This window comes from Malus sylvestris, chromosome 11 (assembly GCF_916048215.2).
Source record: "Malus sylvestris chromosome 11, drMalSylv7.2, whole genome shotgun sequence".
Lineage (NCBI taxonomy): Eukaryota > Viridiplantae > Streptophyta > Magnoliopsida > Rosales > Rosaceae > Malus > Malus sylvestris.
In genome coordinates, this window is record NC_062270.1 from 29,789,470 (window position 1) to 29,810,259 (window position 20,790).

At 34.9% G+C, this 20,790-nt stretch overlaps 3 protein-coding genes across 4 annotated transcripts; 1 reads left to right on the forward strand and 2 right to left on the reverse strand.

The window, feature by feature from the left end:
* Nucleotides 1-3,401: 3,401 nt before the first annotated feature.
* LOC126591614 (uncharacterized) lies at nt 3,402-4,768 on the reverse strand. Of its 2 annotated transcripts, none has more exons than XM_050257373.1 (3): nt 4,600-4,768; nt 4,413-4,476; nt 3,402-4,199 (listed from the first exon to the last, which is right to left on the reverse strand). In XM_050257373.1, the coding sequence occupies exon 3, from the start codon at nt 4,180-4,182 to the stop codon at nt 3,559-3,561; it is 624 nt and encodes a 207-aa protein (XP_050113330.1). In that variant the 5' UTR covers nt 4,183-4,199; nt 4,413-4,476; nt 4,600-4,768; the 3' UTR covers nt 3,402-3,558. The 2 variants fall into 2 exon arrangements, with proteins under 2 accessions (XP_050113330.1, XP_050113329.1); XM_050257372.1 differs by having other exon boundaries at nt 3,402-4,203; nt 4,600-4,766.
* A 2,937-nt stretch (nt 4,769-7,705) lies between these two features.
* On the reverse strand, nt 7,706-9,415 carry LOC126588315 (ATP synthase gamma chain, chloroplastic-like). Its single transcript, XM_050253387.1, has one exon. The coding sequence runs from the start codon at nt 9,092-9,094 to the stop codon at nt 7,982-7,984; it is 1,113 nt and encodes a 370-aa protein (XP_050109344.1). The 5' UTR covers nt 9,095-9,415; the 3' UTR covers nt 7,706-7,981.
* A 1,796-nt stretch (nt 9,416-11,211) lies between these two features.
* On the forward strand, nt 11,212-15,453 carry LOC126591494 (uncharacterized). Its single transcript, XM_050257190.1, has 9 exons — nt 11,212-11,643; nt 12,514-12,570; nt 12,813-12,865; nt 13,117-13,168; nt 13,888-13,953; nt 14,035-14,094; nt 14,431-14,473; nt 14,724-14,768; nt 15,007-15,453. The coding sequence occupies exons 1-9, from the start codon at nt 11,532-11,534 to the stop codon at nt 15,068-15,070; spliced, it is 552 nt and encodes a 183-aa protein (XP_050113147.1). The 5' UTR covers nt 11,212-11,531; the 3' UTR covers nt 15,071-15,453.
* The last annotated feature ends 5,337 nt before the right edge of the window (nt 15,454-20,790 follow it).

Genomic DNA, 20,790 nt, shown 5'->3' on the forward strand with positions numbered 1-20,790 from the left:
GGTGATATTTTTTTTTCACTTGGAAGTGAGATCTTAGGTACAAATCTTGTGGATGGCGAATTCGATGTCAAATTAGGTTGTCCATTGTTTGGCTTAGCCGAACTCCCAATTTCCTTAGTTTTAAAAATAAAAATGGATTAAAAATAAATAAATAACACCAAATTTTCAAATAATGATATATAAACTAAGAAATAGAGGAATCAATTGGTTATGAACTCGTTATTACGAGATTTAATTTTTTTTTTAAACAAATGATTTTATTTGCACTAATTAAGAGGGATGTGATCGTAGATTACCTCACAGTGAGGTAACAATATGAATCAAATTCGTCTTTTACGAGAATCGAACCTAAGACTTCTCACTTACAACTTACAAGTGAAGTGGTACCATTAGACCGTAGTACTAAGTGACTACAAGATTCAAACTTAAGACCTCTTAGTTATAAACTTATAGTGAAAAAAATACCAATAAACTGTAGTACTAAGTGATTACTAATTTTTATGATTCTATGGTAAATGGAAGAAACTCTTTGAATAGTCCAATTTTACTCGAAGAAAATGACAGGTGGATTGGTTAGAATGATGATTCTCTGGATTCTCTTTGTGAGGATTCTGAGGATTTCCTAATCATATTCGTTCATCGTATATCGTGCGGTCAGAAATCATTGTAAATTTTTTTATTTAAAATTATTTATAAACAGCATCTGATGAAAACTGACTGTACAATATACGATAAACGAATGTAATCGGAGAATCCTTAGAATCCTCACAAAGAGGATCTAGAGAGGATTCTCATTCGATTGGTTATAACTTATACCACGTAGGGATATTTGAAAAGACACCTCATCATCCAAGTTAAAGTCAGCAATGCCACTAGAGTCTAAGTCGAAGTCTAGTCAGCTTGTACTACTGTATCTCTATTACAACAGATGTCCCAATTAATTGGAATATTAGTCTGACTAGTTAGGCTTGACTATTTGATAAGTGTATGTAAACTCACTGTAATCATTATTCATCCATTCTGGAATGGACCAGGATCCTCTCCTAAATCCAACAGCTACAAACAGGGGGATCCCTTTAAAGTTATAATAATTGTAGCTGTTAGATTTTCATCCAACGGTCCACACCCTTTGATGAGGAGGATCCTCATCGTTAGCTCAGGAGAGGATCCTGGTCCTTCTGGAATATACCAATAGATTGACTAAACTCACTGTAATTAAAACTAGAGAAAATTTGAAATAGGTCCAATTTTATAGGCCCATTTTTGAAATATGTTCAATTTTTAGTGATTTTTTACTTTTGAAATATGTCAAATTTTTAGTTACTTTGGACCCATATCAAAATATCCCAAAAAACTAGGGTCGTTTAGTCATCAAACTATTTAAAAACAAATGAACGGTATTGGTAAAAGTATTATGAACTATTTATGTATTTGCTCTAATAGATTGACTAAGCGACATTTTTGCAAAGATGATCTTTACAATATGATTCATACTTCATAGTATTTACGATTCTGATCATAAGCACAAAGCTCTGCGATTAAAACACTAATGATATGTTTGTATGAAGAAATTTAAAATTACTAAGGAATTTAAAAATGACGAAAATTGAAATGACAAGATTTTATTTTCTAGAATTTGTAAATTTTTTTGTTTGATTAACCTAAAAGAACAATAGATTTGAATACAAAATTTGTTATTTTTAAACTCTCAATCATAGAAATTGAGAAATGACAATTTACATGGAATTTGAACTTGGGATTTGGAGGTCCCAAATTCCAAGTTTTTTTCCACGCATAAATTCTAAATTTCTATGTATATAAATCCAAACAAGAGAATTAGTGCATGTCAATTTATAAATTTTGATTTTACCAAAATTTCATATTTATTTCCCTCATCCAAACATAGTGTAAGAATTTTGAGTAGGAGTTCCTACTCATCTTTGAGTAGCCAAGTATTGTTCTATTTCTTATATGATTATTGTGTTTATATACTCAGTTTGTAATCATTATTCATCTGTTCCGAAATGAGTGTCTCTAGGACAATGAAGAAATTGATTGTCGATCCACAAGTAGTTACTGTGCATACTTGGGGAGTAATGTCATTAGTTGGAGTGCAAAGAAATAACATACTGTTGCTCATTCTTCAACAGAGAAAGAGTATATATCTCTTGCTAGACCCGATGATCGTGTCGTGTGTTTGGTGTTCGTGGCGTTTATGCGACATACCTGATACCTTAACAGATCGTGTCGTATCAAGTATTATATACTCCAAAATAAGAGTCTAAAGAAAAACGTTAGTACATTACTACAAAATATCAAATGTACATGGATATGCATATTGCAAATGAAGGGAGGTTTTTTTCAAGGTTGTGGAGCCTTTCTCAATAGTCAGAACCTTACCAATGAGACAGAGAGAATATAAAGGGAGTTGGTACTTGGAATCTCTGGACTTTGACCGATGAGAGATATGATATAGAGTGAGAGGCTATTAAAAAAAATCCAATGGTAAGGATTTAATCTCACATGGCTATTATAGTAAGGATATTTTAGTAGTTATAAAATTACCAAACTAACCTTTTTCTTGACAGGTTGAAATGGGTGACCTGATAATGATCCAATTAGTTAACGTATTGACTCGAAACTCGTTATTTTCGTGTCAAATTAACAGATCGTGCAAGAAATTGTCAGATCTATCTCTTGCCCAAACAGCTGTAGAAATTACATGGATTTGAAAGAATTCGAGATATTGGATTCCTTTGTCTCAAGTTCCTACTCTTTGGTGTGACAATGTTTCTACCATCTCCCTTGCCTCCAACCTAGTGTTTCATGCTCGCACAAAACACATAAAAATTGATTACCATTATATAAGAGGATTAGTCCTTGCTCATCTGCTCAATGTGCATTATGTTAGTGGCCAACATCAAATTGTTGATATTCGTACTAAGTCTCAAAGGTCAAAATTCAATATCATCAATCTAAGCTTTCTTTTGGTTCCCATCCGTTCAGCTTGAAGAGGTGTAAAAGGACACCTCATCATCCAAGTCAAAGTCAGCAATGCCACCTAGAGTCCAAATCATAGTCTAGTCAGCTTGTACAGCTGTATATTTTAGTTTAGCACTATAATATTTGTTTTGATCTACCTAGAGTTATGCTTGCGGTATTTGTAGCACAATTTCTATTGTCATATTAGAATAACTTTTTTTTTGGTCAACTGAAGATTTTACTACAAGGTCTGAATAAATATCGTACAAAAATCAAGCAGATGTAGAAAAAAACAACCACCTTCATAAATAAGGGAGGATACAAACAGAACACCACTTAAACACTACATCATACGTGTAAATGTCATATTAAGTTGGTCAAAACTAATGGCAAATGAGAATTATGTGCAATTAAAAACCTTGAGGAAAGGGGAGATGAATTTCTTGGCAATTCCACAAACAACATGACACAATCTCCGACAAAAAAACCATCACAAGACCCATATACAAATTACATGAAACTTATAGCAAGACCTTCTTCATGATTGCATTGGATGAGAGAAGAAGGCCTACAATATCACAATGACTCAAGGAAACCAGTTTTTATCAAAATAGCATTCCTCACTTTGCTAAGATCCCTGCCTTTGAGGGTCCTCCCTGCCCCTTCAAAAACAGAAAAAGAAGATATCTGACTCCTTGCAAGTCTCCTAGCAATAAACTCATGAGGGGGTACCTTCGAATTATACTCCTCCTCCTCCTCCTCCTCCTCTACCACCACCTCATAATCATCACCGCTATCTCTGCCGCCATCATCCCCGCCTTCATCACCATCGCCATCGCGCTCATATTTCCGCCAAGAAACATTCTTGGAGGCCTTGTTTGGTTTCTGACCGTAAGCCTTGGACCAATCAGGAATGTTGACAGGTGCTGATTGCTGCAAAAATTTGGCTTCATGGTTGGTTGTGTTGCTGCTGCCAATTCCGTAATTGTGGCTGCTGGGTTTCGGAATCATTCTTGAGGCAGTTGGGAGGTGCCTTAGAATAGAAACATGGGAATTTTTGGATCCGTTAGCCATATTTTTACCACAAGTATTGTTTCTATCTTTTAGAACCTCCCAAACATCATCTTCCTCAAAGTCTCCATCTCTCAAGGCCCTCCAAACTCCACTGCCCTGCCTTATTAGGCCATACCTATTCTCCATTGCTGATTATCCCCTGCCTACCTATCCAAAGAAATTGAAACACCAAAAAATGACTAAGTTGGAGAGACAGAGAATTTTTTTTAAAAAAAAATTATTCGAGCGATATTCTAATCCAATCTAAACTACGGGGAAAGGGATTTGAACTATGAAAAGATTCTTGAGATTACTTAAGAGGATTTGGGTGCAAAACCCTTGAAAAAATGTCTCAGTTGAGGGAAATAAGAATCTACCTTTCGGTGATTGAGAAGCACCAGGCACCACAACTTTCCCAAGATTCCAATCAAAGGGGTATCTCTGCAACATGGGAAAGCAAATACCAAGTTAAAGAGAAAGGTTCTGCAGATGATGATGTTCTTTTCTTTTCTTTTCTTTTACCAGAAAATTGAAAGCACAACGAAGTTTGGACAAGAATCTTACCTGAGTGACTGAATTTGAAAGAGTTCCACTAGGAAGGGGTAGATTTTATGGAGCAGGGAAGCAGCAGCCACAAGTGGAAAAGGGCAGTGAAAAGTGGCATGAATAAGACAGACCGCCCTTTTGTAGATCTCCCAGTTGATGGTTTTCCATGAAACTTCTTTTGGTTCCCAACAAGTTTTGACTTTGAATTCAAGAAGAAAGGTAAATAAAACCCAAAGGTGAACTCAAGTTGGGGAAAAAAACGTTTTTATATGCGGTCTTACCTTTGTTTTATAAAGAGATCGTTTTTACTACTGAAACCCGTGATCCTTCAATCATAAAATAGCAACATTTCCATGGCGATCCTAAATATAAAAAAATATTCCTTGGTAAATATTAGGGGTATTTTGATATCGGTCCAAAATAACTAAAAATTAGACCTATTTTAAAAATTAAAAGTCATTAAAAATTGAACTTATTTCAAAAGTAGACCGTTTTTACTACTGAAACCAGTGATCCTTCAGTCATAAAATAGCAACATTTCCATGGCGATCCTAAATAAAAAAAAAATTCCTTGGTAAATATTAGGGGTATTTTGATATCGGTCCAAAGTAACTAAAAATTAGACCTATTTTAAAAATCAAAAGTTATTAAAAATTGAACTTATTTCAAAAGTAGGCTTATAAATTGGATCTATTTCAAAATTTTCCTAAATATTATTTGGGGAGTAAAGATCTTTTCAGGTGCTTCTATTTATTTATTAATTATTTAGAGAAAAAGAAAGAAACAGCTAATGTATGGCTAAGAATGAGGATGCTGAATTTATTTTTTTGGCAAACATGAGAATGCTGAATTGATGGACTGCTTCAGATTAGTGGTGGGATGCTTTCCTTTCAAACCCCACTTGGATTTTTCAAGTTATTTATCATTTCATTTTTATATATTATTAAAACAAATAATACAGCAATATTCTAATGCAGAATTAATTAATAAGTCTTTGCCTTGTGTTGCTGTGCTTCTGCTTCCTCAGATTTTATTCTTCATTTTCTTCAGGGCAGCAGCAGCAGATATGCACATGTTTAACGTAGAAAATGTTTTACTTCCCAATTGTTAGATTTTATAATTATATAGTTATATGCAAAGAATCAGAGTCAACAGCCGTGACTTAAGCAGCTGCGAAAATTGTTGTAACCAAATATTTACATAAATACCAAAATAAGGAAAATGATTTTTAGAAAATGAGAAATCGAGAATGTGAAAATTGTTAAAGAAAAACCGTTAGAAATAGTAGTTAGGTATTATAATGAATGGAAAGAGTCGAAAGACTAAGAGCTAGTTTGATATTGTTGTGTTTTTAAAAAAAAAATTGTTTCTGCTGTACTGTTAGAATAAACAGCTGTAAAATAAAATTGTTGAGTGTTTGGTAAACTTTTTTTTTTTTTTGTAAAAGTGATTTAACAAAAAAAAAAACAGTGTTTGATAACTTTTCTATAAATTGTTGTGAATATGTTAAATGACTAAAAATGATATGGTATTTAATGTAATATAATAATTGTCAAAAAGAATAATGTAGGGGCAATGATTGTAATTTTGTAAAATATGTGAGGGTTAATTGCCATTTGATTTTTTTTTAAATGGTTACTAATTACTATGCTTTGAAAAAAAAAATTCATTTTTTTAGAAGCATGGTAGACTATGCTTCTGTTTTTCTATGTTTTTCTACTGTCATTGACAAACTTAGGGACCACTCTATTGATTTCCAATCTCAAGGATGAAAATGATGAGTTATATCAATCTTATGGACTATTTTAACTAAAATGTGTGTTTATTTTAAGTCATCGAGGACATTTTAGGAAGGACAAAAACAAAATAAAAGAGAATCAAGACAAGAAAATAAAATTGTAACTGTGGATTGAAAGGGAAATCTAAATTTGTATATGGATTTTTTTTATTTAGTAAAAGTGCTTTTAATAATAAAAAAAAACAATGTCTGAGTGTTTGATAGCTTTTATATAAATTAATGTGAATATGTTAAATGACTAAAAAAATAATGTAGTATTTAATGTAATATAACAATTGTAAAAAAGAATAATGTAGGGGCAATGATTGTAATTTTGTAAAATATGTTGGGGTAAACTTGTTATTTGAAAATTTCATTAAATGGACACTGATTACTATGCTTTGGAAAAAAAAAAACACTTTTTAGAAGCATGGTAGACCCTGCTTATGTACATATATGTTTTTCTACTGTTATTAACAAACGAGACCACTTTTATCATTTTAAATCTTAGGAACCAAAGTGAGGAGTTATGCTAATTTTAGAGACCATTTTAACTAAAAAGCGTTTTCATTTTGAGCTATCGAAGACATTTTAGGAAGGACAAAAACAAAATAAAAAGTGATGCATGCATGTGTGAGGAAGAAATGTGAGTAGAATCAAGACAAGAAAATAAAATTGTAACTGTGGATTGAAAGGGAAATCTAAATTTGGAATGTCCTTGCTGTTGTAAACAGCATGTCGAGGAGCCGACATTCATTGTATTTGGGCGTACCAAGTTGCATTGTCAAAGGACAAAAAACACGAGCAATTGCTACCATTTGCTCGCTCTAAAGTGTGAATCGATCACTTAAAAAACAACCACAAGAATCTCTCAGGGAAAAGCGCCTTAAACTTATTATTAATAAGAAAACATCCGAATAAAGTTGTTGAATCTTATTGCTAATGTGGTGCAATGCATATGCATTAGATGGCCGTGGCCGTAAAGTTATGCAGTTGCGTCTCTTAAATACAAATTGATACCGTAAACTTATCTCGTGTTTACTTACTTGGAACAAAAGAAGTCATAACTCATAAATATAGAAGAGAAAAAAGGACCGAGGGATCGGCTACCCCTCCTAATCGAATCTACCTAGTTCTAGACTTTTTCGAGGTATTAAATTACTGATAGTATTGCGCGATTCACATTCTTTTTGATTCTGTATGCATTGATAGACTCATAGAAAATAAAGAATGAGAATAATTCCAATACTCATTCTGAGTAAGTAAACATTCCATTCGTGTCGTCTGTTGTAATTTCTGGATATTGTCCTGAGTTTATATGTTTGTGTCTCACTAATGGCTATCATGTATCCTAATCCATGGGAATGTATTCATATTAGGAGGAGAAGATCTTGATTTTTGTAATTTTTGCTAGGCGATATCATCTGTAACTCCACATTTCTAATCTATGGACACAACCAATCGAGCAAGTTTAGTCAGAGAAGTAGAAGATGGAGCTATCTGATTCACATTTGAAGCTCCAATCCCGCCAACAATTCCAATTCACAAACAACAGGATCCGCTTTTGTTTTATCATGAACAATCTGGCACAAAAATGAACAAAGAACGAGGATGATCCTGAGACTACTCAAACTCCTTTAGTGCCTCGGCTCCAGCAACAATCTCCAATATCTCCCCTGTAATCTTTCCCTGTCGTTGCCGGTTGTAAACATTTGAAAGAGACTTCGTCAAGTCAACTGCATTGTCAGTGGCATTACTCATAGCATTCATTCTTGCTGCGAGCTCACTTGCTGTTGATTCCTGTAGTGCCTTCAGAATCTGGCTGTTCAAGTAGAGAGGCATCATGGCATCAAGAATCTGAACAGGGTCCTGTTCGAATTCCATAACCGGCGAAAGCCCTTCCCTCTTTATCTTCACACTCCCCCTCTCCATACTCAGTTTGCCTTTTTTAGTTGTCAACCTAAAGAACTCATCCTCCGTTGCATCGACACTATTCCCATTCACATCAACAACCTCTCCCCTTGGCAACAATGGAAGCAATGTATGAATAACCGGTTCAGATTTCACCAACGACACAAATTTAGTGTACACAAGCTCAACTTTATCAACCTCTTCGCTAACAAACAGCGAAAAAACGTCATCAGCAATGACCTGAGCCTCTTTTGTTGTTGCAAACAACCCACCTTCAATAAACCTATCAACACAAATCTCAGGCCTACGCATGAAATACGAGTTACCCTTTTTGCCAACACTGATCAAAGTGAAATCCAACCCAAGTTTCTTCAATTCCGTGATTCGGGCCTCGGTCTTTTTGACCACGGAGTTGTTGAAGCCGCCGCAGAGGCCTCGGTCGGCTGTGATAACGACAATGGCAACTTTCCTGACGGGTCTAATATTTGTGAGAGGGACGTCAATGTCTTCACACTGAAGCCGCTCATTGATGTCGTACAGGACCTCCACAAGCGTCTCAGCAAAGGGTCGGCCATTGATGACTGCTTCCTGGCCCCTTCGAACCCTGGCAGCCGCCACGAGCTTCATGGCTTCGGTGATTTTCTGGGTATTTTTTATGGAATCGATTCGCACTCGGAGCTTACGCAGACCGCAGCGGGTTGCTGAAGATCGAGAACAGAGAGGTTGGGGTGAGATTTGGGGCAAAAGGGGTTTAGGGTTTTGGAGAAATGTGTTGGAAAATAGGGGTTTTGCAGATACCCACATGATTGAATTGGATATCGCCATCGGGTTCTGGTTTTGGTTTTGCAGAAATTAAGCGAATTCAAAATCTCTGCAAAATGCCTAACTGGATTGAAGCTTTACGCATCAAAATTGAAAATTTCAGTGGGAAATTGGATCTTTGGAACAACATTTTTGTTGGTGGAAATTTACTCCTGAGATTTGTGGAGTCAGGACTCAGGAGTCAATTTGACTAGAGTTGGCTTGAGATGGACTGTGGAGCTGAGCATATGTTTTGGATTCTCCGGCGAGGTTTAAACTCAATACTACAGAGCGGTATCTAACTGTTTGATTACCGAACGAGATCATTCATCGTTGAGGAAGAATTAATGGGAAGTTTACATCCGTTTAACCTTGAAAAATTTTATTTGAACCCATACAACATTTTTCTACGTTCAAGTACAAGTATAATTAACCATAAAACAAATATTTATCAGTAAATCCACTCCCAAAAATTAAATACCATCATACAATGTTTATCATACATTCATTCCGGCTAAAACCCCAAGAGCTCTCATAGAGAAAAACAAGTTTTTTTAGAGTGGATAAAAGATGAATTTTTGGGTTTCAATTCACAGCTATCAACGCTAGAAGTTGAGAAGATGGGTTTTTGAGTTTCACAATATATATGGTGGCGAAGCCTCCACTACCAATTTGGTTTCCCCGATGGTTTAGGCAAATCTTATAATTCCATGTTTCTCTCATCCCTTCATGCAATTTGGTTTCCTCGACGGCTTAGGCATACTACTTGCCTCATCTATTTCATGCATTTTTTGCAACTATTATAATTCCACGTTTCTCTCATCATTTCATGCAGTTTTGGCAATATTATTTTCTTCTTCCTGTTTTCTCCTTTTTAGTAGATATATATGGAGAAGTATACAGAGGAGGAGCAATGACATTGAGTTATGAGGATGGAGGCTGAAGGATTTTCATCCCTTTAACCTAATATTCTTTCAAATTCGACAGAAAAAACTCTTATATTATTTATGGATATATTTTTAATTAATTTGAAGTTTGTTTTAACTTTTTTGCCATTGCCATGCATCTAGTCTTCTCAACAAACACAACAGTTCGTCAAATTCAAGCCATACAATCTAAAGGAAAAACTAATAAAGAAACTATTATTAGTTTATGGAAGATTCATAAACAAGTAGAACTTCACCAAATTATTCAATGTGAGATTTTATTTTCTAAAGGGTTGTAAAGATAAATTTACATTTTGAATTGAGTTTGTGAGGTTAGTTTAGGTAGTAAATTTAGGTTTAAAGATGTATTAAGTATTTAATTAAAAATAATAGAATGTAGATAGTAAATTGGATGTAGAAAGAAGTTATATGGGTTCAAATAAAATTTCACTTAACCATTTTGTCTCTAATCAAGAAGTTGGGTTTAAATTTAGAGAAATTGCATAATAACGGTGGAAGTCCTCCAGACTCCAAAGTACCAACTTCACGAAACCTCTTGAGAATGTGTACGATGATATTCATTAAAACATGGAATGAATAAGTAAAAAAGAAGGATAGGAGTAGGGTTCGGTTTCATTCAGTTCTTAGTTCAATTTTGTTTTAACTTTTATTTTATATTTTTTTTCACCATTTAGTGTAAGTATAATGTCGTATTAAAAAGTGTGTGTATATATATATATAAAAATTTTTTTTTTGAACAAACAATATTTGAATTATTTTTAATTAAAAACTAAAATATTTGTAAAAGTAGATTATGATAATAAACAAAAATATTTAAAGTGTTTGTAAAGTTAAATTACCAGAACATAACAGAAAATATTTAACATTAACGAAACATTTATTTTCTTAAATGAGTTTTACTTTTTATGACAAACAACATACAACCATTTTAATTCACATAGAAATGAATAAGGGTCAAAAACCAAGAATTTTAATCAAAAGTAAAGGCCTTATCATTTAGTATTAAGATCTAATAATATTTTTTATATTTATAAATAAAAAATTTTAAATTTAATTCTCGTAAAATATGAATTTGAATCAAATTATTATGATCATGGTAGTCTGGTGATAAGGTTAACCCACTCTCTCACGAACAATCCAACATTCATGAAATATTGAGGCTAAAAAAATTGTTTGAGGGTTTGGCCCAAAGCCCAACTTGTGTCCCTGACGCCTAACCCGGGCACGCATTTCAAAATCGGGTTGAACCGTACCAGCTCCACCCCAAACACCAACAATCAACCACCGCGACAAGGAGGCTTTAAGCGGTGTTATTTTGACCGCCGACGAGTCCTGGCTATATAATTAGTGACTCCTCTCCAGGAAGATGCTGTAGCAGAACACATACCAAACCCAAATCTAGAACCTCTGTAGAAACAAAACAAACATTGGATTGCAATTCTTGGGCATCGAAGACGATGGTGGTAATGTTTCATTGAATCCCTTTTGAAATTTAATTGAATTGGGGGAGAGAAATGTCGAAGCTGTTTCAGAAGGTTGCTGGGTTCTTCACCAATCGGACTATGGTGGGAATGGACAAAGCTGGCAACCGTTACTTCGCCAGAAAGGAGGAGGTCGATGGCATCAGTAACTCTCTCTCTCTCTCTCTCTCCATCTCTATTGTTTGTTGCTTTCGTTTCTGCTGCAATTTTGACTCATGGGTTTTGTTCAGTTTGCGTTTTGTAATTGAATCCCTTGAATTTGCCAATTGGATTGTCATTATTGTGCTTCAACATTTGCTACATGGGATTTAAAGGAATTGCATTGATTTCTTGAGGTGTGAATTGAACTCTGTGAAGATTTATGATTGCATTTCCTAACTTCGTAAGCGTTGTTCGTATATTTTGTTTTGGATTCAGGTAAACACTTAGAAAAAAGGATTGTTCAATTTAGGAACTAAAGTTAGAGAAGTGGAATTTACCTCCCCTAGTGAGTTGCCAGGACCAATGAAAGATTTCATAGCAGCCATTACCTCTTTCCCGCCGTATGCCAAAGTTAGAGTGAAGAAAAAATCAGCGTTACCATTTGCACCTGGAGTGTTGTCGTTTTTCATTGAAACAGTTGTGTATTAGTCTCTTTCTATTACTTTGGTTGCTGGCAGAGGCTTTTTCCTTCTTAGATTGATACTGCAAGTCTATAACGCAGTGGACAATATTCTTAATTCTGTATAATTTATAAATTGGAAGCCATCGTAGCTAATATCTCATGTTAACCATATATAGTTTCCTAAAGCATGTGTTCTGATTAGTTGAGCTGAGTATTTTATATATGAAAATGAAATACCAAAGTTTGCATTGAGTTGTTTGTCGAGGGTGAGATAATCGATTACAATGTGGTATAGCTTAAAGAATATGAAGCTGTATTTGTAATTTGTGCGGGAGTATTATTCTGTGGTCAATTCACTCAAGTACTAGCATGATTAATGCTCTTTTTGTCACACTCTCTCTGATGCACCAGTGAAAGAGAAAAGATGGGTGGCATTCAAGGGCGAGGACGATCCGACCTCAATTCCAGGTAATTTGTGTGGACCTAGTACAGCTTTTGTTCAGTTTCAAAATCTTGGTCACTTGTTTCGAAGTATTTTCCTTTGAGTTATCAGATTAAAGAAAAGGGTACTCCATTTTGGGATGTTGAAATATGGTATAACTACCTATCCATATATACACTTTTGGTATATACTGTCATTTGGAAATTGGAATGCATTTATTTATGGCCTTTCCTCTACCTTCTTTATGTTCACTCTTTGATCATTTTAGTTGAGTGGATATGTTGGCTCAACGGGCAGAGGAAAAGGGCTCCAACACTGGAGGTAATCTTGACATCTGTTTGTCTTTAATTCCTTGGTGTAATAAAGAGGAAAAGTTTGTTTAGATTTTGTTGGTAAAAAAGATGGAATATTTTTATGTTACCATTTATTTTGAGTCACCATTGACTCGTCTTCCTAGATGCTCATGCTATAATACACACCTTTTTCTCATCATGATATCTAATTCTTGTCTAAGAGATAGTTTGTTATTGTCGTTTCATTTCTGCTGCTTGACAATCTTTTCTATTCCTCAGGAACTGGCAGAATTGGAAGCTAGACGTGAACGTGTCCGGCAGAATGTTGCTCGTATGTGCCATCTCTATCATTAGTTTCTGGTTGCTTCTACTACTTTGTGGCTCTCTTTGAACCATTGAGTTGTAGGTTTGCTAAGAAGTTTTTATTACAATATCATTACTGAACTTGTGACTTCTGTAGGAATTTCAATCAAAATGTAGGATAAGTGAATCAAGGCATGCAATAGTTGCATATTAACGTAGATGTCTTTGTCATAAATTTCTGAGATAAGAGAAGAGATATAGAGAATGAACGAGAGACATCTACACAGCCAAAGATAGTGGCTACTTGTATAAGATTAGCCCTCACCAGCCTTAAAATAGGCCTCTTAGTGGTAAATGCTTGAATGCTGCCAATAGTGGCAAGAAAGAAGTTATCTTACTTTCATTTCTTATGTGTCAAATTTAACCCAGATAGCTGGTATCATCTTAGTCAAGAGATTACTCTTAATGGATTGTTCTCTGTATCTTTGAAATATTTATGCAGATCCAAATTGGGATCTGACATAAAATTTTGATACGTCGATTTAAATCAGCTTTAAGTGCTTTCTAGATTTTAGTCAATGAATCCCGTTGTTGATGCATTTTCTTGAAGGACAAACAAGTTTTTCTTCTTATCATGACATCTTGAAAGCTTCAGTGGGAAATTGGATTTGCTTTACTTTCAGTTTTCTATTTGATACAGATATTTTAAGAAACATATATTATTTATTTGTTTTTTATTTCTCAAAGTTCTAAAGAAAGAAGAAGAGGAAAGGAAAGCAAGAGAAGGCAGTACGCGCAAAGTCATCAACACCGGTCAGCTTCTTTCTGGAACCTTTATGATATCTGTACCCCTATGCTCATACAATCATTCACAATTATGAGCTATGTTTATAGATAAAGTTGGAGGCCCAGACTTGAAAAGTTTCATTCAGCAATTTCCTGGGTCTTCTGAAGGTAACTTGTCATTTGTACCCTACCCACCCTCACATACATGTTGTTTAGGATGTGGATTTTTATCGTAAGGCTTTCTTTTAGAATGCAAAATCATTCAGTTTTTATCCTGCATAACCACTTGTCGCATTCTTTCAAGGCAGATTATGCCAGATTATATGAAATTTTTTACAGAAAGGTTTTGTAGAATAAGGAGTTTTATTTAAAGATTGCAGAATCTTCGTTCCTTGTTGGTCCTGCGGAGCATCAAAATTTGTTGCCTTAATTTTGTTTTTTCGAGGTAGAATGTGCCAAATTAATTTGCTTTCTGATGTTTGTCTTCCTTGTTTCTTCACCAAGGTGGCGTAAATCCGGAAGAATCTGTTGCCACGGAAGGAGTGAGGTAGGTCTGCTGCTAACACACAAGGATTATGAATGATGAAGTTAAATAACAAGCACTACCAATGAGATTATAGCATTTATGTTTCCGTGAAATTTCTTCTTGATACGATTACCAAAGGAAAATAAAACAAAGAAACATAACTCCATGACTTATACCCTGCTCAAGTTTCTTTTGTCACGCATATTTCATATTTCTTTATGGCCATGTCATGTCTTTATGTTTACATTGTTGTGTTGTTAACATGGCACAGGAACTCCAAAGAGAAAGAGGCAAAGAAAGCAAAAGAAGCTCCGGAGTATGTCCCATATTCCTCATCTGCATGTTTGCTCAAGCATCACTACTTACATATTGAAATCATGAACAATGTGATAATGATGGGAATCTGTGAATTTCCTTGCTCTGAAATTTATAAACCAAGAGACTCGGAAGATATTTTAAATAGTGACGTATATTAGGATAAATTTCATTTTCCCTAGTTTTCCCCCAGATTGGCTGCTGGATTGATGATTCTACATGTTGAACTTTTCTTCCAGGTCGACAGAGCCAACAGGATCTGGTCAAACATTCAGGCCAGGGACATGGCAGCCGCCAACATGAAGTCGAATTGATAATTTCCATAGTGCATAATTAAGGGTCCAACTACGGTAACCCTTGTGTCCAAGCATAATGCAGTGATTTGTTCTTCCGGTGCCAAAGAGTATAGCTGAGTTGTTAAAATGTTAGTGAATCTCTTATGGTTATAGCCTTGTAGAGCGCTTCTTTTGTGGCACAATGCAGTGCATTTGATTTTTGTTTTCCCTGTCGGATCCAAAGAAAAGAAAAACAAGCACAATACATCCTTCATTTTTAGTTTTCTGACAAGGGAATACAGCGTTGTACACCAAATTTTTGTTACATTTATGTACGAAGTCGCCATGACTTGCGTACGAATTTTGTTGTGTGATGGTCTTAAAAGGAAATAAATTTAAGGTTATATGTCATATCATTCCAATTGCCTGCAGTCATGGGTTGTATATGCACCATGGTAATGCAGAACACTCAACAATTTCAAGAGAAAATAATCAGCATAAGACATTTATGAGTTATTCTCTCTTTCTTTTCCTTTTTTTGGGTTTTCTCTTCTCATACCTTCCATACTTTATGCATTCCCATTTTTTGTGATTGGAAACGAAAAATATATGAAATTTGAAAATCTTGTTTTGATATTCTTTAGTGTATATAAATGAAGATCTATAAAAGGTGATATAAAAAAGTAGTGAATTAGTAATACCGTCTCATAGTAAGTGGTGGATCTAGGAAATAATATTAGGGGGCTCAGTAAGAATGCGCACAATTTTTTTTTTACTAGAAATATCATGAATATCGTCATTTCATCGAGTCTTGGTGGGACTGAAGTCATTTGGAAAGGCATACTGCACACCTGTTAATGCCTCATTTGTGAGGGTAACTAACATGTTCCAAGACTGCTCCCATATGAATGCTTAACAAAGAAACACACTTATCTTGAACACACTAACAATGTTTGATATCATTGCATCCCATTAATATGTTTGTCTAAGAATAATGATGCTTTGTTATTCACTGAGATCACCATTTCATTCACTCTTCTTTCAGACATTTTATCAAACAGTTGGAGGACATGTATGAAGCCAACTCTAATCTTCAAAAGGGCGGCACCCAAGGCATCCATGGATATTCACCGAAGTTCGGAGGGTCAACACCTAAGATATCTATGGACGTTTACCGAAGTTTGAGGGTCAGCTGACCCCCCTGCCCTTCAATGCATCTGCCACTGCTCATAGTGTAAATAGTTATAAAATAAACACTCGATTTATAAATTGTTAATGCATGAAGGGATTAATTATAAATAGCTGAAGACAATGAATTATTAAGATTTTGGAGGAAATTAAATAATCATTTTGCACTTGAGCGTAATATGAGAGTGGTACCCATGAACAAGGTATTAAATATCGATGATATCAGAAATATCGGTAGTCTAAAAACACGGAAATATCGATGGAAATATTGGGATATTATCGATATTGATAAAAATAATATGGAAACCACGGAAATTGTAACAAAAACCTAGAAATTTTTATTGAAACTTTGCAGGATGTTTATTTAGTCAATTATCTATTAGTTTATCACAAAAAATTGGAAGGAAATGCATTGCATGATGGATTTAACTGATTTAAGTTGATTATATAGCAAGCTGGCAAACATTGTGAGTGTAGAAAATATATAGTAATTAATGAAAGATGTTTAAACACACCATAATCATTTATATATAATTTTTAATCAATCTCGTTGTACAATTTTCTATTAAAAATTATTTTTATTTTTTCTTTTCACATGGTGCAGCATGAAGGAGTATGGGCATTGTTCGGGGTGGCATACACTCAGGGCCGGCCTAGAAAGGGTGCTAGGCGTGAGATTGCACATTTTTAGGGGACTCCTGAATTTTAATAACCTTTATAATGTACTACATATAGCAAGAGTGTGATTAATTCATAGTGTTGCCTTAGGGAAATCGTTGTTTTTGCACGGGTTCAACTCCCAGTAGAACCATTTTGGGCCATTTTTGAACTACATTTATTTTTTCTTTTCTCTTGAATATTTGTAGTTTAATTTCTATCAAGGGCGGAGCTACCTAAGGCCCAGAGGGGGCATCCGCCTCACTCGGATTTTTGGGCGATGAAAAAAATTGTCATGACAATTAAAACAATAATTAAATTTTTGATTTTGGTTCTGAATATTCCACGTTTTCTAACCTAAATCAAACTCAATTGAACTGGGGGTTTTATAAATAGATTGGATTCAACCGATGAAGTATCATAACTTGATATAAAAATTTTACTCTGCAAAGTATTTTATATGAATTTACTTCATCCATTCGTTTGTGGCATTACAATTTAAAATTGAACTTTTTAATTTAGAGATTTTTCATTGTACCTGACTCTCAACAACTTAACATCCATTATTTTACTTGGTTGTTTTAGGACGCCCCCAGTAAAAAACATTTCTAGCTCCGTCTTTGATTTCTATCATTATAAAAGATAACTTTTGATGATAAATATATGATTAGGAATATCATAATTAATTAAAATCCTTAAAAGTTTGAAGATATAATCTTTAAAAGCCCCATTTCCATATATGACATCATTTAATCGAATACATGTCATTCGGTTATTCTTTTGGTCACCCGTTAAGGATCATCTAATTTTCATTCAATTTGAAGACCATTTAGTCATTCATATAAAAAACAATTATAGTACAACTTTGCTCACAACACTAAAGTGGAGGTGAGCAGGTGATGCTCATGCCCCATTGATTACTGTTAGATTAATTTGGTTTAATTGATTTAAGAGATGAATCTCGAATTCTAACTAATCTAACGACAATCAACCGAGTGGGGATTATAATCATTCCCACTTTAGAGAGTGAGAAAAAATGCAATAAAAAAAACTTATAGTTCATTATAAGATGCTACAAATATCATAACTAGTGATTTGTTTAACTAGTTCATAATAAGGAGTATGAATTGTTCTGATTATGATATGTGTACGGTGATATGATATGTACATAGCCACCACACCGTGCTTTTTCTATTTAAAAAGTAAGGAGTTTCGACCCAAAAAACATAAAGAATGCAGATACATAGCCACCAAACCATGCTTCTTTTTTATTTATATCAATTTATACACAAGAAAACAAATTTAAAATATAAAAGAAAATATAACAACTAAAATTTAGACCTTGTAAGGGTTTCCGTTTGGGTCTCACACAGAGCCTCCAAAATCTCAAGACCGGCCCTGCATACGCTATCTGCAATGAATTCGTAGTTGCCATGGATGAACATAGAGTACTCGAAGCATGTATAGAGTGGCCAATCTAGCCTAGGTCAAGGCTAAATCTGGTCCAAAATGACCATTTTCGGCATTTAGGAGTTTGGAGTGAGCCATGCGATTTGGATTTCAAGCTCAAGTCTACCCAAGCCTTATACCAAACCCTAGTTGTTCGTAATCTTGCTAAATATTCCATGTTAAAATTATTAAATTTTCGTAAGGATGCGAACATCAAATAAGAAGAAGCTTCATCGACTTCAGCACAAAAAATGATTATTATTATTATTTTTTAAAATAAATTTCACCCAACATTCTTCCGTGTTGTGTTCGTCAACAATTGACAATGGTTCATATTTTTGTCCAAAGTTATACAAAAATCCGGCTGCTACGTGGTAAATATTGTTTGTGAGACAAGTGAGAGAACTAAACAGAAAGAAACATCAACAATTGACAATAATTCATATTTTTGTCGAAAGCTATACAAAATATGACCAAAACGCAATAAATATTGTCTGTGAGAGAAGTGAGAGAACTAAACAAATGGTGAAAAAGAGACAAATTTAAGAGAAGTGCCAGGTGGTCAACACCTTCCTCTATTCTTCTTGGAATTCTTGAAATTTTCCTTGTCAATATCTGTTTTATTTTTGCTTTTCTTTGCACTTTAGAAAGGGAAAGACGGGCAGGTGGAGGCCTACTGGCGGTTGCTCATACCCAGTTTCGTGCAATACTTTCTGTTTGGTTGGTGGGAAAATGGTGAGAAGAGAAAGAGGAGGGCCAATTGTCACATCCCGATTCGAGGTCCATCACATCCCGAGTCCGCTCCACCGTCGTAGCACGATATTGTCCGATTTAAGCCCCGACCACGTCCTCACGGTTTTGTTTTTGGGAACTCACACTAGGCCTGGGCAAAAAATACCGAGAACCGAACCGAACCCGATCGGTTCGGTTTTTTTTTTCGGTTCATTCGGTATGTGTACAAAATTGGTTTGGTTTTTTGTGTAGTCGGTTCGGTTTCGGTTCTACGTTCGGTACCGAACCGTACAGATAAAATTTTCAATTAAAATTGTTTTTCCACGTGGCTTGTTTTTATTGGTTTCCCAAGGATTTGTTCACACGAGAGAACTCCTCCCTGAGTCCCTGCGTAAGAAAGCTCACTTCTCACTTGAAGAAAGCTCGTATCTCTGGTTGGTGGTCTCTCTCTCAGTCTCTCTGTGCGTTCGTCCACCACTCCTCCTCCTTTACAATCTCTCTCACGGTTTCACCTCCACCACAACCATCGTGGCATTTTGCATTTTATAAAATTAGGGTTTCAAATTGGGATTGGAATTGGGGGTTTCTTTGAAATTGTAAGATTATGCTAAGGCTTTTGAGTTTGTCCGTTGGATTTTGTAGTTTTGATGCAGTTAATCTCTGTTAGTTGCATTTTTCATGACTACACTTTTCAACAGATTCAATTGGTGAACCGTGTTGGTTGGAATTGGTTAGTGCACTTGCATTTTTCTTGGTTGGTTCTGGATGAGTTCTTGGTTGTTTAGAAATTGGGTTTTCAATTTTTCATATATATGTAATAGGTATAGCTATATACATACATATATATCTAGTAGTAGTTTATAGCTATATGCATATACCTGCCGCTAAGAGGTGCAATATGTTAGCAGCTTTTCCCAATCTTCTCATAAGTTGGAAGTAGATACTTCCAACATATATACGTTCAAAGGACTTTGTAATAGGTCCTCTATTTTTGCTTATCTGAAATTCTTGGGTAAATTACATAGTAGCCCCTTAGGTTTGAGCTCTATTGCAATCTCATACAACATCTTTAAAACATTTCACTTTCATACCTCAAGTACTATTTTATTTCAATTTCATACAACCGTTAGATTTTCCATCCATGGATCTGTTAAATGCTGACGTGGCTGCCACATATATGACACGTGGCTACCAAATGTCTGCCACGTGGCAAATAAAATAATTTTTTAATTTAAAAAAAAAAAAAACATATCTGCCACTTTTTTTTTTTTTTTTTTTTTTTTTTTTCTCTCTTTCTTCTTCTTCTTCTTCTTCTCCCTCCTCCTCCTCTTTCTTCTTCTCTTCTTCTTCTTCCTCCTTCTTCTGGGTTCGGTCCCTTTCTTCTTTTTTTTTCTCTTTCTTCTTCTTCTTCTTCTTCTCTTTCTCTTTCTTCTTCTTCTGGGTTCGGACCTTTTTTTTTTTTTTTTCTTCTTCTTCTTCTTCTTCTTCTTCTTCTTCTTCTTCTTCTTCTGGGTTCGGTCCTTTTTTTTTTTTCTCTTTCTTCTTCTTCTCTTTCTCTTTCTTCTTCTTCTTCTCTTTCTTTTTCTTCTTCTTCTGGGTTCGGACCTTTTTTTTTTCTTCTTCTTCTTCTTCTTCTCCCTCCTCCTCCTCTTTCTTCTTCCTCCTTTTTCTGGGTTTGGTCCTTTTTTTTTTTTTTCTTCTTCTTCTTTCTCCTCCTCCTCC